General features: G+C 53.5%; 1 protein-coding gene across 1 annotated transcript in view; it reads left to right on the top strand.

Moving 5' to 3' along the window:
* The window catches only part of CMIP (c-Maf inducing protein), a 222,491-nt gene that overhangs the window by 178,116 nt on the left and 23,282 nt on the right, over positions 1–21,093 (top strand). The window contains exons 5-9 of the mRNA XM_080827893.1: positions 668–709; positions 5,867–5,929; positions 8,508–8,588; positions 14,951–15,054; positions 16,620–16,724. Coding sequence (XP_080684019.1) covers positions 668–709; positions 5,867–5,929; positions 8,508–8,588; positions 14,951–15,054; positions 16,620–16,724 — 395 coding nt within the window. The remainder of the gene's footprint in view (positions 1–667; positions 710–5,866; positions 5,930–8,507; positions 8,589–14,950; positions 15,055–16,619; positions 16,725–21,093) is intronic.

Genomic DNA, 21,093 nt, shown 5'->3' with positions numbered 1-21,093 from the left:
GAGTGGTAACAAGTACCCACTGGGTGAGGAAATTGCAGATGGAGGAGGAAAAAAAGCCCTAAAAATGAAACAAATTTAATCCATTCAACTTACTATTATTTCTGCAAGCTAATTGCTAGAATTTGAATTTAGTTAAAACATGTTTGGTTCACAGAACACCATTCTTCCGTGGGAACCCAGTTGGAGAATCACTGAAATACTCTATGTGCTGTGCCTGAAAGACAGCCTGGCACGAAGTCAAGATTCTAAAGTCCGTTTCTTTCCATGTTTTCCATGAACCATATGACCGGCAGGGAGCATGGGGTTAAGCCCCATCTGAATGGAGGAGCCCCATTTATGGAAGGAACAACTGAGTCTCACCAACGAGGAGGGACTGGTCCAAGGTCACCTAACTCCCAAGGGGTGAAACTGGGACTCGAATCCCAGTGTCGTCATCACACCCCACCCTGCCCACCGCCCCCCCAAGTCATACTTTTCTCCCTTCCTGGCCGAGCCTTGGAGGGTTTTCTGATCTGCTTGATTAAGAAAAAGCAACACCTGTACTCCGAGAAGCTGAAAGAATTTTAAACTGTTTGGACCTTTGAGATGCAAACATCCGTTTGATTAATATTGTGGTTTTGTTTTGTTTTGTCTTGTCTTCCTCGGTACTCTCCACTCAATCCCTTAGAACACAAACTTGACTACCCAGGAGCATGAGAACATCATTGTGGTAAGTCTCTTGAGATTCCTGCCCCGGTCTGAGTGACTTCTCAAGGCGCCGGTGTATCCACCAGCTTGGTGACTGTGCGCGCTCTTGTCTTTCCCATCATGCCCGACTGTCTGCCTTCTGCCTTTGCACATTTCAGGGCCCCAATTGACGGGGGAGGGGGAGAGAAAATTATCTGTCTTTGAGGTTTGTAGCGAATGCGTCTTCATTGCGTCCTCCTTCCTGAGTGCTCTGGGGGGAGTTGGAGGCAGGAGATGGCAGAGAGCACATGATTTATTTATTCGGAGGCATAACCCTATTAGCTGAGAGGTAAGCATTCTCTTTCTCGCCCCAGGATATGCCTCCTGATTAATCCACGTATAGAACCTGGATTTAATTCTCTCTGATGCACAAAGTGAGGTCCTATTTTCTGGGACTTGACCATGATGAAAGCATCTTGGGAGTCAGATAGCTTCCTGGGGGATTTAAGCTCTGAAATGTGAATCTCATGGGAGGGAAAGGAGGTTGCACCTACTGGGTGCCAAGCACTGTGCATGTATTTGAATCCGTAGGTAACGAAGACAGGCCTTGCTCCCACGGAGTTTATCTTCTATTGTAGGAAGACAAATGAGATCACTGCAAAAATAGAGGCTTGTAGTATGGAGAGGAGAGTGATCAGCTTGCCTGGGAAAGAAGGCATGGTGCTTCCTGGAGACAGTGATGTCTGAAATGGGTTTTGAAGGATCAATAGGAGTTTGCCAGATGGCAAAACAGAGTAAAGGCATTCCAGAGAGGAAACAAAACAGGCATAGAGATGTAAAACAACGTGGGCTATTCCTGGAAGCTTCAGCATCGCTGGAGTGTAAAGTTCAAGGATGTGGGAAGTAGGGAGGCAGAACCGGGGATGGAAGTGAGAGGCAAAGCTTTATGGGCCCAGAAAGGGCATTCACCTGCCCCAGAGGTCCTACGGCTACAGCCTTTGAAACAAGGGCAAGATGCCAGACTCTGTTCCCCTCTGAGCTGAATGAAGGTCTCTTGGGCCCACCCACTTGGCCCTGGCAAGCCCAGCCTGGAGAATCACCCTTCTCACCCCAGCTGGGTCTGGTGGGTACAAAAGGACGTGAATCCTTGGCCAGCTCTTATGGGGAGTAAAGGCAGCAGCTTCCATGGAGCCCCACTTCCAGTGTCTGGCACGTACTAGATGCTCCCTGGGAATTTGCTATAAACACGGAAGGTTTTCCCCCCTTGCTGCACCCTGACCACGCCGTGCCCTCTGTTGCCAGAACAGGGAGATTGTCAACTTGGGTGCCCCCACTGCCCCGCCACCACCTTTCCCTGGTATACTATTAGTTAATAAATTCATGTAACAAGCGCTTGTTGACATGAGGGCAGGTATGTGCCAGACACTAGTCTCTGTGGCACAGACCTAGAGCTGCTACTGGGAGATTCACTGTGTGCTGGAAGAATGGCGCGGGTCGGCAGCTAATCAGGAAATAACATGGTCAGGACTTGAGATTTGTTTGGAGTGTTAGGGGAGCACGGAGGACAGACACCTAGCATCCTCTGCCAGTGAGGGTGCTGGGAGGAGGATGATGGAGGGCTTCCAGGTGGAGGTGAGCAAACTGGATCTTAAAGGAGGGGTAGGAGTGCTCTAGGGCAAGGCAGTCCAGGGAGAGGGCCCAGCCCGAGAAAGGCAGAGCAGTGAGACTGGCTGGTGGAGAAGCAGTTGGGGACATGGGTGCCAGGAAGGAGTTAGCGTCTTCCTCTCCCTTCTGGCGCTGCCTGTGGGTCTCCCACCCCCGTGCTCTTCAGCCCTGGAAGAAGGGTAAGGGCTTTGGACCGGGGATGAGCCTGGGAAAGGAATTTTGGTCTGAGCAATCCAGGCTGCTTTCTTCCAGCGAATTCTGTGGGGCTGACCCCTTCACTGGGGTGGGCTGAGCTTGCGCACTCAGCAGACAGGCCTGAGAACAGAGAAGAATTTGATCTGAGGTCTGCCTCTCAGCCCTGCTCTGTACAACCTCCCCTTTGGTGCTCTGTGTTACCAGTGCCCTTATCATCACTGGGAGGCCTCCTCTCTGCCCAGAGATGACATTATCCCATTTAACTTCTCAGCAATTAGTCTTCTCCCAGCGGGGCTTGGTATGTTTTTAACGTGCTTATTTTTCAGAAATACTTTCACAAGTAACTTGAGTTGGTTTTATTTGTTCCGCCTGGGGTCGGGCATCTGTCTGTGCCATAGGTGGTTGTTGGCTGGTAACAGCCAGCACATCCCTGGATCTCAGTGCCCAGACCACAGCCGCTGTCTACATGCTGGGGAAGAGGGTGGCCTTCACCCTCAAGTTCAGTGTGAGCTCAAGTTTTGAGCCGGTGCAGACTCGGAGCCCACCCCGAGCTGGGACCTTGGGCCACTGATGGGAGAGCTTTAGTTTTATTTTATTGAAAATACCTTTAAGATGTTCTTTAAAAATGCTTTTGCAAGTATTCTTTGAAAATAATTTCATTAGAATAAAGAAAGAAAGGAAAGGATTTCACCCCATCCCAGTGTCCTCTTCAGAGAAAGGCCCTGGCGGTTGGGTGGTGACAACCCCACATGGGTACAGTTGTGTTTCTGTCTTCTGTTTTCAGCATTAATGATGCGAGCCTAGATGGGCTGTTGTATGTTGATTTTTTCATGTACCACGTCTTGGGGGGATGCTTTCAAGTCTCTCCGTGCCTCTCTGCCCCTCGGTTTCCAGCCTCACTACCTGTGGCATTTGGGGATGAATCATTCCTTCTGGGGGGCCTGTCCTGGCCATTGTAGAACGTTGAGCACCATCTCTGCCTCGACCCGCTGGGTGCCAGTAGCCCTTCCCCATCGTGATGATCAAAAATATGTCTCCAGGGGAGGGTGGAAAAAAAAAATATGTCCCCGGACATGCCAACAGCCCCTGGAAGCAAGGTCAACCCTGGCTGGGGACCGCTGGCCCACCACATACTTCCTACTGGCTCTAGAATATTTTTATCTAACCAGATGGCCATTCAGCTAACTTCTGGTTAGCTGTTAGTTAACTTTTTAGTCATTTTCAGCTAACTTGGCATACGAAGACTCAGTCTCATCTATGAAATGTGTGTGACAACAGTGCCTTTCTTACAGGGCTCCTGGGAAGGCTCAGTGAGCCAGTGCATCTAACATGCTCCACGGGGGACCGGGCTTATAGAAAGAGCCCACAGAAATATAAGCTTCTTTTATTAGTCATACCTTTAAAATGATCGTAACTGTCTGACTAGGGCAGGCCTTGTAACCTCCCTGACCCTCTGTCTCTTCTTCTGTACAAATGGGAGTAACTCCCGCTTGACCTCACTGAGTTGTCATGAGGCCCCAGTGAGCTAATCCTGTGGAAGCACAGAGCCCCCGCCCGACGCCCACTCTGGGCACTTCAGTCCTTCCCACTCCTTAATTCTGTGACTCATTCTCGAGGAAGAGGGGCCCGGCACGAGTGGGGGGGCTCAGCCCTGCACGTGGCCCCTCCTCGGAGCTGGGTGTGGGAGGTGTTCTCTGTCTGCTCCACCTGGCACAGTGGCCACTGGCTTCGTGGGACCCCTGAGCACTGAGCACAAAATGTGGTTTGTGCAGTGGAGGAACCACATTTTTTATTTTATCTCACTTATTTCCTATCCGTTAAAATCAGAAGGGTTGCCTGCGCCAGCGGCTACCGTGCTGGGTGCTGCCGCCCTGGACAGGTAAGACCCTGGACTGTTGGGCACCCGGCTTGGAGGGGCTCCAGACCACAGCCTCAGTGTCACTGGCTTCCTCCTCCACAGAAGCGCATTCGCATAAGTGACGTCGTGTCTTCTTGGCCCCCGGCGAGGCTTCCTTTCCCCGATGGTCCCAAGCCCAGCGGAGGGAGCTTGCCGAGAGGTCCCTAGCCATATCCAAAGGCATCGCTGCAGGGAACAGGTCACGGAGACCCTCTGAAATTGAGCAGACAGGGTCTGAGCCCTGGGAGTCGGTGATGGGGAGAGCATGTCCTCACAGAGCCCTCCTGGGAGTCGGGCCGAATCGCCACCCCTTGCCGCTGTGCCCAGTACTGCCCAAGACAGCCCCTCCCCCCCGTGACGGTGGCAGTGGGCTTATCCTGAGGCTGAGACTCCAGAGCTTCTACAGTTCTCTCTTTTCAAGTCCCCCCAACAACAGTCACTCTAGTTCTCCCCATTTTATAAGCTAGAAGACTAATGGCCAGAGAGGTTGAGTTACTCACACAAGGGTCACACAGCCCAGCGGTCTTGGTGCTGGGTCCTGGGTCTCCTCTTGGTTAATCTTGTGCGCAGTGTGGCAAACAGGAAGATGAGTGGACTTCGCATAGGTACTAACCACCCAGTAACTAACATTTACGGAGAGCTGGCCCTATTTCAGACTTCGTACCGGGGGTCCTCGGCTGGGTGCAGTTTTGTCCCCTATGAGGCATTTGGCAACGTCTGGGCACATTTCAGTTTTTCACGTATTTTATTTGAATTTGAAGTTTAGCAAAATCATTCAAACAAAGTATGAAAGGGGAAGAAAAATAAGAATCAAATGTCATTCGGACAGTGGGAACGTATGGGAATGGCAGGGGGATCTGTAAGAACGGTGCAGCGAGCCTCAGAAGGCTTGGAGAGACATGAACTCAAGGGGCATTAGATAGTCTCACCTGCCTTAATGTAAAATAAGTGTGTCAGGAGGCTTCTTGGTCGTCACACCCGGCTGAGACTTGCTACTGGCATCCAGTGGGTTGAGAACAAGGTCATTGCTAAACATCCCACATGGGACAGGAGCAGCGGGCCCCAGATGGTAACAGGGCAAGGCCGGGCACCCTCCCTCCCCCTCCTCCACAGACTCTCTCTGCTCCGCTTTCCGGGTGGGAACTCGGGTGTTGAGAGGAAATAACTTGTTCTAACAGTTAGGCTGTCGTGAGTGCCAGGGCTAGAACTCGCACCCAGGGCTCTGCCCCCAGGGTCTGGGCTTAGAACCTGGATCCTCTCCTGCCCTGTTGCTCCAAGGGGGACGTGGCTGGATGGCAGCAGGTTGTGGAGCGCGTGAGGTCACACGCGCTCACATCGGTGCGCGTTTTCCTGGAGGCTAGCGCGGAGCTTGTACCAGCCACGAGCCCCTAGCTAGGACTCCTTTCTGGAGGTTCCAGCTCACCTTTGTTCGTTGTCTTTCAGGCGATTGCTCCTTTGCTGGAAAACAACCATCCACCACCAGATCTCTGTGAATTCTTCTGCAAGGTATGACCTGACCGAAATGGAGCTGTGTTTGCGGGGGGCAGCCCGCCTCCGCGTGGCATGCTGGGGGTTGGCTTTGCATAATTTGCCGAAAACCCAGGCTTCCCTGACCTGGGTCGGGGCCCCAGACCGAGCCAGAAGGCAAGTCAGGCAGCCTGCCCTTAGATGCACAGCTCTCTCTCCACTAGGCAGGTGATAGCGAGGCCCAGGATCCAAACCAGTGGGTCAGGGAGGAGCGTCCAGCTTTTCCTTGGAATATCTTTGTAGCTGTCTTGGGAGAAATTTGTAGCAGATTTTCTGGGTTCCTGACGTCAGAGTTGGGTTATTATTAGCCAAGGCTCGTCTGAGCACCGGCTGGCCCACAGTGGGGCACAGCCGTGGGGCTTTTCCTGAATAGGGAAATCAGGCAGGGGATGCCAGGTTAGCTGGGAGGAGCCACAGAGCAGGCCGTCCGCTCCCAGGGACCCAGAGCCAGGCTCGCAGTGGGATTTACACGGACCGTGTCCAGGGCACGTTGGGGACCAGGCATCCCTCGCTCTGAAAACACACTTCAGCAGCCTGGGGGCTGAACCAGCATGCAGTCCTGTTTTGTTCTTTGCTGTGTGATTTTTTTCCTTTTCTTTTCTTTTTTTTATGTAATGATTTGATGTCCTTGGAGAGACACAGGGCCTAGGTTTGCTGCTACCCCAGCACTCTCTGCTCTCGCACCTGCTGACTCACTCCGACTCATGCTCCTTTCCGCGCTGGCTCCTTGCACAGCCGCACACTGTCCCTGGTGGGCGGTGTGGACTCCATCCACCAGCAAGACGAGCATGTGGCCTGGTGAAGCAGGCCCCTGGAGAGCCCTGTGGTTTCTGGAGGAAAGGGGACTGTGATGCCCTTAGTGCCTCTGCCCCCCGCTCAGAGAGATGCTCTCTCTGTCTCTGTCAGGGGGCGGGAGCTCTGAGACCACAGACACAGGGTCGTGTTAGCCCCTTTGGCCTGGTCTCTCCATCAGGAGACCATTTCTGGCAACCCACAGAGCAGAGGGCGGGCCCGGCCTGCTAGCGCAGAGTGCCCGGGTGCCTTCTCGGTGTGTGAGTCTGGGCACGCCGCGGTGTGTGTCTTCCGGGCCAAGCAGGCGAGCACCTGGGCGTCGAGCTGGGCCTGCAGGCGTATGTGCGTGCGAACGCGTCAGGCTTCCATGCTCAGTGGAGGCCCCCTCCTCCCTGGGGCCTCGGTGGGACTATAGACAACTGAAATACGGGCCTTCTTGGCCCCTGGCACCAGGGGGCATCATTCCCCATGTGGAGTGGGGTCATATGTCCCCACATATGCTTGGGCTCCTCCTCCCTTACCTGTCCCGGTAAATTGTAATTGTAAATTAAATTGTCCAATTTAATCCACATCTGCTCCTTGTTCTCCTCTCAAGCTGTATGGTTTCTCCCAGATTTTATGGTTTTCAAACTCTTGTTCTAAAACAGTGGACCTTTGTTCAAAGTCAGTCATACCTGGGGGTTCCTGGTAGCACGGTTTGAAAACTCATGGTGTAGAAAAAACCATTCTTTTCGGCATTTCCTGATAGAAATAGAAGGCTGCCCCGTCCTTTGGAGGGAGGGGTCCAAGCCTAGGGGGTCCGTGAGCCTCCAGGCCGTTTCCCCTCTGGGGGGTCCGAGTCCCAGCCTCCATGCCCTACCCACAGGTGGCCTGTCCAGAGAGGAGAGCTTGAGGGGAACGAAGCTGCCCCCACTGGGTCCACCCTGGGCCAGCTCACTCCACACGCCTGGGCAGCCTTGCCTGCCAGCTCTCCAAACCAGGACACTCAGATCGAGGAAAGTTCATTGATCTTAGATTTCCCAGGAAAGCCCTGATTTCTACTCTCCCAAGTCCAGGGTCCTCACACAGGGGTTAGACTTGATCTTAGCCAAAAGGCCGAGAAGCGATCACACAGGGGTTAGAAACTCAGCGCCTTCAGGCCCCGGGCAGGTTCTAAATGCGTTGGCCTGGTGGGGCCTTATCTGTTCCACCCGAAGGCCTTGACAAACAAAACATGCTGAGGAAGTAGTACGGGGAGGTGAGGTGCGTTTGATGGCTTGCAGGCTGCTGTCAGCCTATCAAAGCAACAGCTGGAAAGCCACAGGACTTTCGAGATTCTGGTGTCTGGACACGGAACTCCTGGCATTCCTGCACCCAGTTTTCCAGAGTCTCCTCTGTTAGACCACGTGCTCTGCATCTCAGTGCTGCAAAGTGTCAGGACCTGTCCAAGCGGGCGCCTGCCTGTATCAGCTGATGAAATCTCACTTTATTAATTTTTTTTTACAGATTTGATTTAATCTTTAGAGATTAAATTAGAGGGAGAGGATGTACTGGGAGAGAGGCGAGGGAGAGACAGAGTCCCCGGTGAGCAGGGAGCCTGAGGTGGGACTCGATCCCAGGGTCCTGGGACCGTGACCTGAGCCGAAGCCAGATGTTTCACCAAGGGAGACCCCCAGGAGCCCCACAGTCTCAGAGCCACAGACCAGGCCCGGACTCCCAGGGGCCCGTTCAGCTCTGGCTGAAACCTGCCAGGCTCAGTGCTGACCATGCCCTTCTGTCTCCCCAGCACTGCAGAGAGCGGCCCCGGTCCATGGTGGTCATCGAAGTGTTCACTCCCGTGGTCCAGAGAATCCTCAAGCATAACATGGTGAGTTCCCCTGACGCCCAGACTGCAAAGCCGGCCTCTCACTTCTCCCCAGCCTTTCGCCATTCCCCAAAACGTGGAGGACAGGGTTGGCTGGCCTGGCCTGACAGCCAGGAACGGGGTTGGGATTCTGTTTAAGTTGGTTGGTTCGTGCAGCCTGTCCTCCTCGGCTCTATTTTCTTCTCTTAGGCAATGGGAAGAATCTTTTTCACAGTAAAAATAACAAAAACAGTGTGGCCGGGGGAGAAGAGAGAAGTTTCCCGTGTGTAGAGTCACAAGCGTCTGCAGACACTCTGCCCAGAAGGAGGGGGTGGGGTGCCTCACGGCTTCAGTGGGGGCCATCCGTACGGTGTCCTTCCAGAGGCACAGGGCAGAGGGGGCAGAGAGTGACCATATGATGGAGAAACCTGACAGTGACAGCCACAGCCAGCGGGTCACGGTTTCACGGTCACCAGCCATGGTGACAAGTCACGTGAGGGCAGGCACCCTGATACGGTGTCAGAAGGGCACCGTACCTCTGGGCGCTGCTTCTCTCAAACCCACGGGCCCCGTCTAATCCTGAGAGAAACATCAGACCTGTCCCCATTCAGGAGCATTTTGTAAAACACGTGACCAGCACTGCTCAAAATTGTCCAGGCTGTTGAGAACAAGAAAAGCCTAGAAACTGTCACAGCCCAGAGGAGCCTAAGGCGGCAGGATGACAACATGTAGCAGGGTGTCCTGGATGGGGTCCTGGAACTGCAAAAAGTCGTCAGGGGAAACAGAGGCAATCTGAGTATGGACTCGGCGGTCTGCAAGGCCCCTTTGCCTTCCCCATCAGTTCAGTGAGAGCAGCAAATACTGCTTTCTCCATGTTACATGTGGGGAAACTGAGGCTTATCAGAGCACACTCACTGGCCCCCGGGGGCCACAGCTGGGAATGAGAGTGACTAACATCTATTCTCAGCTATTTACCGAGCACCTTCTTAGAGCCAGACACAGTGTGACATGCAAGCGTGTCCCATGTCATTTAAGTCTCATGAAAGCCCAGGACCTCCTTTCCCAGATGAGGTGGCGGGGACCCAGAAAGCCTCCGCAGGTCACTCAGGGAACCGGTGAGCAGCCCCAAGTGCTCATGAGGGGGGCCGAGGAGCAGCCGTCGAGAGCAAGGGCCAGTGTTCCAGTGAGCTCTCCCGAGCCAGCCCCCCGCCTGGACTCAAGTCACCTGGGTGATGGGGAGCCAGCGATGTCATTGCAGCACACGCTGGGGCACTGAACCAGAGGTAGGGTACCTATGACTACTGCCCCCTGCCCTGTCAAGATTCAGCAGTGTAAATAGCTGTCTCCATGCCAACCCCCAGTGTCCGTCTGGTTGGAAGCATGTGGCACGTGTGCTGCTCCACCCCATCCCACACTCGTGGCAGACATCATCAGTCGATTGCAGCACTCTTCCGGCAGAGCCCGGAGATAGCTTCAGAGTCCGTCTCAACCCAGGATTCCCGGCGGCTGCTGGTAACTGAACAGTGCTGGCACCATGCGGATCATCTCTACCATTCCCTCCCCAGAGCAGTCTCACCCCGTAGCTGAATTGCTGCTTATTTCTGACATTCCCCCTTGATTTGAGATAAATGCATTTCTGATTTCCTGAATGCAAGGGAGAGGACTACTCCATCCAATTCTTTCCTGGGACTAACAAAGACGTTCCCCGCGGTAGTGGTGGAGAGTGTGAATTTGTGCCCTAATTTGGGCTTTTATAGTTTCAGGGGCATTCTCTGGTTTCAGGCTTCTGAGAGGAGAAGACTTCCAATTGTTAACTTTAAAATCACAGTGGAGGTGGTAGGAGGTGAGGCTTGTACCCTTTCAGAGTCTGGAGCAGAAATTTCAGAGTTCGTTTTGCAAAGGACCTTCCTGTCACAGCTTATCAATGACAGAGCCCTAGCCCCAGGTGTCCTGTCCTGGCCCAGGCCTCCTCGGGCACGGAAGAACATTTTCACGTAGTGTGTGGTCATCAGGAGGCTGTCTAAGAACACTTCTTTGGGGGACATCTGACTTCCGAAGGGAAAAAAGTTAAAATTCAGGCCAGCCTCCCACAGCTAACCAAACAACATCTCCCTTATATTTGGTTAGTTTTATGGGCCTACAGTGTTGACCATGTAATAATTTTCTGGATAAAATTCAGAACAGCGACAGGGCAGATCCACAGTTTATAGCATCTGTTGTGGCCTGGCAGAGATCAGGGCCTCCAGGCATGAATCCTCACTTGACGTTTGAAGAACTCCCCAAGTGATCCCGGCGTCTGGGGATGCCATAAAGCTTCACAGCTGCTCTTTGCCCTTGGCGTCTAATTACCTGCCATGAACTCTGTCAGAAGAGGGCTGTGGATGGGCAGATGCGTGTGAGGCAGTGACCATGGCTTGCACTAGGCCCAGGAAGCCAGATGTACTGTTTTGAGCTGGAGCTTTCGGCTGGTGTGGGGAGTCTAATCACGGGTTAGTGGGTGTGCCTAGCCTGCCACCAGCCTCACTTCTGTCAGCATCACACGAGCAGCGGCTTCTGTTGACCGCGCGTGCAGCGTTTCTCACCAAGGACGCACTGGAACATTTGGGAGCTGGAGGAAATCGTAGACCACAGAGGTGTTCTGAGATGTCAGAGCTTCCGCTGTCCTCAGGGTTCATCTTTTGCAAGTATATCGTGTGTCCCATTTCATGGATGAGTACATTGAATCTTAGAGAAGAATCTCAGCGTTACTCATTGGACTGAAATAAAAATTAGATACAAATGGAAGCAGTCCTCTAGAAGGTTCTGCTGGAGATTCTAAACAATTTGCTAAACTGTATTGTCAAGAATGACCACGATCCCTGTGCCCACAGGCCACTCATCAGAGTGTTCTTGTAGCAAGGGAGGCAAGAAGATGTGGCTGCAGTCCCTAGTGGACCACTGGGTGATCTGACCACCCTACTTTCCAAGAGGAGCATTTTTAGCTTTTCCAAAGGTAAAATGTTCCTCACCCACATGTTGGAAGGCCGTCAGACCCATTTATGATGTTCATTTCCAAGAAAATGACCTTGACTCTCCAGAAATCTTAACAGCAAAGATAAGGACAGTTATCTTTAGCAGAGTTGAGTTGAAGCAGTTTCTATGGACTCCTAAACCCTTAGACGTGGAAGGGAGCCACAGAGATCCGTGGTTACAGTCCTCACTCCACAGCAGAGTCTATGAGGCCCTGAGAGGGCCACACAGCCTTCCTGTCACCGTTTTCCAGGGCACCAGGTGACTTGAGATGTCTTCCTCAGTTTGGAAGCACAGTCGAGTTTCAGTTTTCTCTTCACACGGAGGCCTTATCCAGCCCAGGGCTCTGCGTGTGTGCATGTGAGCGCGCGCGCGTGTGTGTGTGTGTGTGTGTGTGTGTGTGTGTGTACACACACAGGTACCTGTCTTCCTTCTGAGCTTTCCCTGTGGCTTCTGCTGCCATCCTCACGGACGAGCATCATCCCAGTGGGGAGAATGGAAGCAGGCGAGGCCCCTCGGTGTCTTGAGGACTCTAATTCAGCCTCTTCACTCCAGGTGAAGAAGCACCAAGCAGCTCTAGAAACTCGCTTCTCGGAGCTGGCAGGAGGGCGTGGGAGGGACGTGTTCTCCTCGGAACTTTCTCGAGGGCCCTCAGAATCAGTTAGATCCGGGAAGACAGTCTCTGCTGTTTTATTTTAAGTTAGAACGCCGATGCAGTTGCTTTTTACTGAATGGGTTCCACTTAGTGGGGGCAAGAAGAACGCAGATGACTTTGGAGACGTGACTCTTCCTCTGACGTCTTGCGGGCCACCCTCCTCACCACGCTGACGCGCCCCTCCTGACTGTTAAAAACCCCACCCACAGGTTTAGAAGTCCAGGAACAGAACTGCCATCCCGGCAGCCCTTGCCCCCACCCGTGGATGTGGGAAAGGACACAGGGTCCTTTCCTGGCCATCGTTTCTCCTCTCCTGACAAGTCCCTGAGCCAATGGCCACCAAGGAGATGTGCCTCTCTACTCTCAGGTGTACTCTGCCTCCTGCCCCGGTCGTGTGCCCGGTTGGGGAAGCTAAGAAAACAGAAGTGTCCAGGAATGCCACTCACTGAGCAGGCAGGAGTCCCTCTGTCCTTGCTCAGTGCCCCTTAGGTAGGCGTCAGCTGAGGTGAGATGCAGGGGCTCAGGCTGAGCCAGTGGATGGAGACGTCCTTGGCCCAGGGGGCTGGGGCCTTTCCCTAATGTTGAGCAGATTCACCCTCCCTCCTTCCTGCCTGGGCCCCTTTCACACGGACCCCCGGACACACGCCAGCCACGCACGCTCCAGGGCACACCCCACCCTTCCTAGGCCATAACCTCACACACGCATACATGATATGTCTCTCACACACACCTCCTCCCGCACCCCATGTCTCTCACACATACCCTCCCACGCCCTCCCACACCCCACGTCTCTCACACACACCTCCTCCCACATGCCAGATCTCTTACACACACACCTCCTCCCACACTCTGTCTCTCACACATAACCTCCCACACCCCATACCTCTCACAAACACCTCCTCCCACACCCCACATCTCACACACACACACAACCTCCCACACCCCATATCTCTCTCTCACATATACACATCTCCTCCCATGCCCTACGTCTCTCTCTCTCACACACAAGCACACACACACCTCCTCCCACACCCCACATCTCTCACACACACCTCCTCCCACATGCCAGATCTCTTACACACACACCTCCTCCCACACTCTCTGTCTCTCACACATAACCTCCCACAACCCATACCTCTCACAAATACCTCCTCCCACACCCCATCACACACACACAACCTCCCACACCCCACATCTCTCTCTCACATACACATATCTTCTCCCACACCCCGTGTCCCTCTCTCTCTCTCTCACACAAACACACAAGACACCTCCTCCCGTACTCTGTCTCTCACATATAACTTCCCATACCCCATACCTCTCACACACCTCATATCTCACACACACACTACCTCCCACACCCCACTTCTCTCACACATGCACATCTCCTCCCACAGCCAATGTCTCTCATACACACCACCTCCCACACCTCACACTTCTCGTACATACACCCATCTCCTGTCAGACTCCATGTCTCTCATACACATACACACACCTCCTCGCACACCCTACATCTCTCACACACATATCTTTCTACACCCCATGTCTCCCTTACACACATACCTTCTCCCACACCCCATGACTCTCACACATACACACATATCTTCTCCCACACCCCACGTTTCTCTTATACAACACACTCTTATACAACATCTTCTTTTATACATCTCCTCCCACACCCCATGTCTCTCTCTCTTACACACACACACTCTCACATAGTCTCACATGTCTTATACACATCTTCTCCCACACCCCATGTCTCTCTCTCTCTCTCCGTCTCATCTCACACGCACACAAACACACCTCCTCCCACACCCCACTTCTCTCACACACACACACGCCATTACCTGTCCAGCCAGCCTTTTTCAAGCTTATCCATCTGTCTTCTCTGCTTTTTTAGTTCCATGTGCCCTATGAGGGTAGCCTTTTCTACAACCAAAAGGACAAGGTCATCAAATGCCCCTTAAGTATTTTCTAGAACCGAGGGGGTAGCTGGGGTCAGCCTAGAGCATGAGGGAGCCAGCTGAGAAACCCATGACTGGAAGCCAGCTTCACCCTGGGGCCATGTCTGGTTCTTGGACCTCCTTCCCGCCCTCTTGCTTGGGAGAAGGAACGGGCATCTTTTCATTGACGATGGTTGGGGACACTCAGAGTAACACTTGTCCAGGGCTAAGTTTGGCTCCTCTGTACCCCCAAGATGTCCCAAAGCCCTCTTCCCAAATTGATAGCCCCAGATTGGACATCTCCTGCCCCAGCTGTGCTGAGTGGCCTCAGGTGATAGCTCACAGAAAGCAGGGGCCCAGAAACTCTGTGGGGCCTATGGCGTCTGTGGCTTCCCCAGGGGTTGTGGGAGACCCAGCTCAACATGGGCAGGCCCCCTCCCCACTGAGCAGAAGGGAAGCCCCAGCTGGTCTCTTTGCTGAGCACGCCTTGGCGCATCGGTGCCTTGCCAGTGAGTTCGCTACAAGTGCCGGAACCCATTCCGGGTCAGGATGCGTTTGCTGCTCTCCCTGGGCAGCCGTCAAAGGGTGTAAGCAAGAGCGTGACGAGGCCAGGTTCTTGAAGGGAAAATGTGTGCCTTCTAGAAAGTGGAGTTGGGTGGTTGTCTCCCCATTGCCTTCCACACCAGCAGTTGTGAGCAGGGCAAGGTCGCACGGCCCCTTCTAGGATCCCGGCCTCCCCTGCGGCCTGTCCCAGCTTCTCCCGTCTGCTCTCTCTGCAGGACTTTGGGAAGTGCCCTCGACTGAGGCTGTTTACTCAGGAGTATATCCTTGCCTTGAACGAGCTCAACGCGGGGATGGAAGTGGTGAAGAAGTTCATTCAGAGGTGGGTTTCCCAGCTGGACCCCTCCCCACCTTGCCTACCGGCCAGCTCTCCTCTCCAGCCCACAAGTACTCGCTCCCTTGATGCCCGGAGAGAGTCCACTTGCATTCAAAGGCCCCGAGCATCTCATCTTGTGGGGAGCTGTCACCGGGGTCCTCCCAACCACGAGTGGTCTGGACACTTACTAGCAGTGTGACATTGAACTGGTTGCTGTACCTCTCTGGTCCTGTTTACTCCCCTATCTACAGGGGTTGTTGCGTATTAGACAAGAAGATACATGAGGAAGCCCCTAGCACAGTACCTGACACACGGTAGGAACTCAGGAAATGGTACCAGTTCTAAATAATAGGATTATTTCCACAGGTCCCACACCTTACACCCCTTTGGTTTATGAGTGCTGAGCACGTCAGGAGACAATCCCCCGCTGGCCCTGGAGAGGCATCACTAGGGACTGGAACAACAACCTCCCAAACTGGGGAAGAAGAAAGCAGATCTTCTGGTTCTTACTTACTTCTGGTGTTTTGGAAGAGAGGGCTTGCTTCTTCTTTGATTTTTAAAGTCTCTCCCTGTGCCTCTGTCTCCTTATCTGGAAAAGAGAACCATCGTACTCACTTCATCTGGTTAGTGTGCCGGTTTAGTGAGCTAATGCCTGTCAATGCTAGCAACTGTGTCCGTGGGCTGCACACGTCAGCGACCTCTCGTTTTTGAAGAAAATCAAAATAGCCTGTTTAAGCTGGTTTTGGAGCTTATGTGTTTCCCAAATAAACTCATCCGAAACTCACTAAAGCATTTCTACATCCAGAGCAAGCATTTCTCCTCAGGAGCCCTGGTGACTTCAGGGTCCCTTTAAAGTACCCAGCTGTGGTTTGTCGAATTTTTTCAGGTTAGGCTTTTCTCGTCCTCAGCGGCCACAGTGACTTTCCAGGACTTACAGATATCATTCCCAGGCTCCAAACAGCCCGGGAGGCACAGTATTGGTCCCATTTTACAGAGGAGAAAACTGAGGCACAGAGCTAGCCATTATAAATAACAATAGCTGGCATTAAGGGAGGACTTAGCAAATGTGTCCCAGGCCCTGTGCTGGGCCAGGGTGACCATAATCACTTTTCTTTCAAAGCAGGCCACTTTTGAGACTAAAATGTGGTATTAGGAATCATGATTCCAGAACCCGCAGGCATTAATATGACTGTCCCAGGATATAGGACTACCATACGCTCTTTCCATGAATTAGAAACTGGGTCCTTACCATAACCCATTGAGGGAGGGAGCCACGTTCCCATTTTATAGCTAAGCAAATTGAACGTGGCAAGTTTAAGTAGTTTGCCAAGACCGCTTGTGTGGATTTGAACCTGGCACCCTGGATCTATAGCCCCGGCCTGGAGCTTGGCTCTGTGCTGCCTGCACGTGGCAGAGCCAGGACCTAGATCCCAGTGCTGCCAAATCCCCAGCAAAGAGCTTGGAGCACCCTCCACCCCCGACCCTGACGGGCACCCCCCGCCCTGCTGCCTCCCTGCGTGGGTGCCACTGATGCTGCGGCCTGCTCACCCCTGTCCTCTGCTCTCTTCCAGCATGCACGGCCCCACGGGGCACTGCCCCCACCCCCGGGTCCTGCCCAACCTGGTGGCTGTGTGCCTGGCTGCCATCTACTCCTGCTACGAAGAGTTCATCAACAGGTCAGTACCCGCTGCCCCCAGGAGAGCCTGTGTGGGGGCCCACCACCACCTGTGGATGGGGACAGTGGGGGACAGTGAAGGGCCGGGTCCCCGCGGAGGGTGGCTCGTGCCTTGACCAGGCCAGGGAGGTGGAGTGGCGTCTGCTGGGATGGCCTCAAGTATGTTGGCCAATCCCATGAGCTCCCCAACTGCCGGCCCTAAACCTGGGGATGTCACTGGAAAAACAAACACTGGGAATCCGCGCTGGCAGCCACCGGCTTTAGCAGCAAGTGTTTGATTCTGAAGGTTTCTCCCCACCTGGCACATGCAACACGGGGGGCTTGTGTGAGAGAGAGGACGTGTGCGTGCAGGTGCAGGTGTACGTGGGGGGTGTGAACGTGTGTGTGCATGTGCGTGCGTGTGCATGAGGACTAGCAGGAGGTTTTCTCCCTTTCCCCTTGTCTCCTTTGGCAGAATTTCCTTTTGCCCATGGTGCATGTGGATTTCTTGAGCGCCTGTGCGTGTCAGGCACGGGTGCTCCTGGGGGAGCTGGTGTCCAATATGCATGATCAAGGCAAATGGGCAAAGGCTGAGATAACAAAATGGAGCCATATGCTAGAGCTTGGCCAGAAAGGGGCATGGCAGGGCTGCTGCCTTGGGTCCTCCAGGGTCTGGGTGCAAGCAGCTTATTAAGGATGTACCCAAGGAAGCTCTGGGTTCCCCCTTCTCGAGAAGGGAGGACGGCCAGTAGAGTCTGATGACCACTGCAGACACCTGCACGTTCCCCACTGGGACCTCCCAGGAGACTGTGGAACATGTCTGAGTCATTCCCCTGAGGGATGATGGCACTGGGGTATAGTTACTTATCAGCTTCCATTCTTTCCTGAGGTTCACTCCTGGGATGCAGGGTGACGCAGTTAACACTAGTTTGCGTAGAACTTTGTACAGTGACCTCTGGGGTCATTAGAGAGGATATGATGTGCAGGATCAGGGAGCATCTGCTGAAGCTCCCTGTCCGGTTGTTCAGGTGGTACACTGCACAACTCCCAGGGGAGCAAAATGTGTGTAGCTAGAGCTGGGGCATAGCAGGAGTATATTTCAGTCCTTAGAGAGAAGGCAGTGGAACATTCTGACACACAGAAAATCATACAAATGAAGCTTCTAAAACAAACACTGTACTTTGAGATCTTCAGGAAGGTGCCACAAAATTTTATTAAGGGCATATTTTCTCACAACAGAACTTGAGAAGGGAGGATTACTCTTTTCAGTGTCCTTAGCCCTAGACCTTGATACTCAGCAGGGACCTGTCCATTTCTGAATCATTTCCCTGTTGAGAAGGTGATAGAACCCCTGGGGCCTCAACATGAAGACGTCACACAGTTCATTCGCACACGCTTGTTCTGTGCCCTACAGCATGTTGTATTAAGAGCAAAAGAAACAAAAAAAAGAAGCAGCAGAAGGTTAAAGGGTAGCACTTGGCTTGTACAACCATCACAGCATCCCTGTGGGCAGGGACCGGCACTTGCCCTCGGCCTCCCACGTTGTAGCTCTGGAGCCGGTCCGCATGCATTTCTAACTCAGGCCACCCTAGGAAGCAGGGAAATCATTAGGAGTGTCCCACATTCTCAGGCTCCCTTTCCTCCAGAGGCCGTGACTCATTTCGGCCTCCCAGGGCCCACTCGGTAGATGCCTGGCCTGGGATTAGGCGGGGGCAGGAGCAGCGGCAGGAAACAGCACCTCCCAGAATTTTCCGTGTCCTCAAGGCCCTGCGCAGGTGCCCTGGAGCGGGTTTTCCTGACTCAGGAGCAGGAAGCAGAGAACTCTGGAAACCCCTCCCCCAACACCCACCCCGGGAGAAGGGCGGAGGGGGGAAGAACCAGAATTAGGAACTGTGCACACGGTAGTACACACAGGGGCCTGGGGATGGCAACAGCCAGCTCTCATCCTTCTCATCCTCTCAGTTCTCGTCTGGTGACAGCCCAGTACGTGCCAGGGGCTGAAGGCACAAAGGTGACCGGCTAGATGGAGCCCTTTCCCTCCGGAGCGGACAGTGTAGCAGGAGGTGGAGGGGTAGTGAGGGAGCAAGCAAGGAGCCGCAGTGAGCTTTGGTCAGGGCTGTGAGCGCGGAAGCCAGAGCCATCATTAACAGGGTCTGTGCCAGGGAATCTCAGCCCTGGCTGCCTATCCATCACCTGGGAAGGGTTTACGAGATCAGAACAGCAGCGAAGCACGCATGTGCCCTGTGACCCAGCTGCTCGTAGCTTTGGGGACGTTCATTCATCATGTACGGGAATGTTCTAGCAGCATTATTTATAACAGCCCCTAACTAAAATCTGCCTCCACTCCGCTGTCCTACGACAGGAGAGTGGACGGACGGTCGGGGTCTGTCCACACAAAGGAACACTGTGGAGCAGCAAGAATGGATGAACTAGAACAACAAGCAAACAATAAATTTCACAAAGGCAAAATGGGACAAAAGAAGCCAGACCCAAAAGATACTTGCAGAGTGATTCTTTTTCCTGGAATTTCAAGAGCAGGCAAAAGGACTACGTAGTGGTGGGGACCAGAAGAACGGCCCCCTTTGGGGCGGGGTGTAGCTGAAGGGCATGAGAGCAGCCTCTGCGTTTCTCGAAATGTTCCCATCTTGATGTAGGTCAGTGGTTCTCAGCTGGGAGCTGTTTGGAGCCCCACAGGTGTTTGGCACTGTCTGGAGTCACACAGGGAAAGTTCACGAAGCTGAACTTGATTGTCCCAGGTGTGCTAGAGCCCTGTTTCATTTGGAAGCACGTCCCTTCCCAACTCCATAGTCCATGATGGCACCTTAATAGTTTGGGTTCATTTGTGGCGGCCATATTCTCACCAAGGACACTGGCAAACGCTGCAGCCGGGGCTCCTTTTTTCTGGCAAGTTCTTGTGTCAGCGTAACACTCCTTATATCTTAAAGAAAAAAAGGGGTGCCCAGGCCCCATCCACTGTAATTCTGATCTCATTGGGATGGCCCTGGCATTGTTTTTTGTTTTGTTTTGTTTTTGCTGTTGTTGGTGTTTTCATTTTAAACTTCCGAGGCAAGTCAACTGTGTGGCCAGAGTTGAAAACTTCTGCTCCTGGGGGAGGTGAGGAAGGGATCCTTCAGAGAGGTGATATTTAAGTTGAGAGCTTAAGTTGGCCCTCAGTAAGGCAAGAGGCAGAACAAGATGATCCAGGAAGGGAAAACAGCACGTGCAAAGGCCCAGAGGTGCAGATGGGGCTGGCATTAGTCGCCTTTTCCATCTCTGGTCCTTAAACACCTGCTTCAGAATCCCCAGGCTGCTGCAGACTGCTGGACACAGCGTTTCCTGGATGGGCCCAGGAACTCTCCTTCTTTGCAGAGTGCACAGGCGATCTGCTCCTCGATAGAGGCCACTGCAGGGAAGGGAGGGAGGGAAACGGTGTGACAGAGAAAGCTGAGAGACAGACAGAGAAGCAAAGATGGGGTTGGGGAGGACAGCAGCCAAGGCAGGCCCTGGGGGGACTCAAGCTTCCTTTGCTGAGCTGCTCCTGGGGATCGTGTTAAAATGCAGATTCCGATTCAGCAGGCCTGGGGTTTCCAGTCATGCTGGTGCCGCTGCTTGGGGACCACACTGTGAGCGGCGCCGCTGGCCCTGTGCTCCAGCTGTGGAGCGTTCATTCCGAGAGCACTGGGGTCGCCGATAGGTTTAAGCGGACTACGACAGGACTTGAAGAGCTGTCAGTTTCCTGATATCCCCCTGGCTGCTGCTACTTGGAGGAGGGACTGGAGGGGGCAAGCGTGACCTTGGGTGATTGCAACCAGGTGCCCAGGGTGGAGGCCTGGGAGGGTGAGAGCCACCCAGCCCCCTTGGAGCCCAGAGTCGTTTCCTGTTAGTTCATCCAGGAAGTCACCGTAAGGGCTGCAATGCTAGGGGACCTTTGCTGGGCTCAAGTCCATCCCACCCTGGTGGTCAGTCCCTGGAAGATAAACCCTGTGTCCTCTGGGACTGTCCACAGTGCTCTCAGTGAGTACATAATGTACTCGCAGAAGAGCAGACAACTTGACCCAGGTTAGCCTAGCTCGCTGGAAAATCACCCGATCGGAGCCAAACAGCCTTGAAGATGCACTTCTAAATCCCAGCGAAGGCAAACAAAGGGAAATGGAGTGTTGAGTATTTGGGTAGCAACTTAGCTCTGAACCCGCGGATAGTTACACTGCCCCCCTCTAGCCCCAGCCCAGACCACACACAGTTTTCCATCAGCTGTTGCATTCTCGGACTTTAGTTGATGGGTTTCGTTCTTCCCCAGCGAAGTCTGAAGTGTATTTGTTAAACATCTTTGGTGGGCTCGGCGGAGGCCTGGCCTGTGGCGTGCGCTGGAGAAATTCAGGCCTTCCAGGTGC

This window comes from Martes martes (genome assembly GCF_963455335.1).
Source record: "Martes martes genome assembly, chromosome: 17".
Lineage (NCBI taxonomy): Eukaryota > Metazoa > Chordata > Mammalia > Carnivora > Mustelidae > Martes > Martes martes.
Note: the sequence above shows the minus strand (reverse complement) of the source record. Positions and strands in the feature narration are given on the sequence as shown.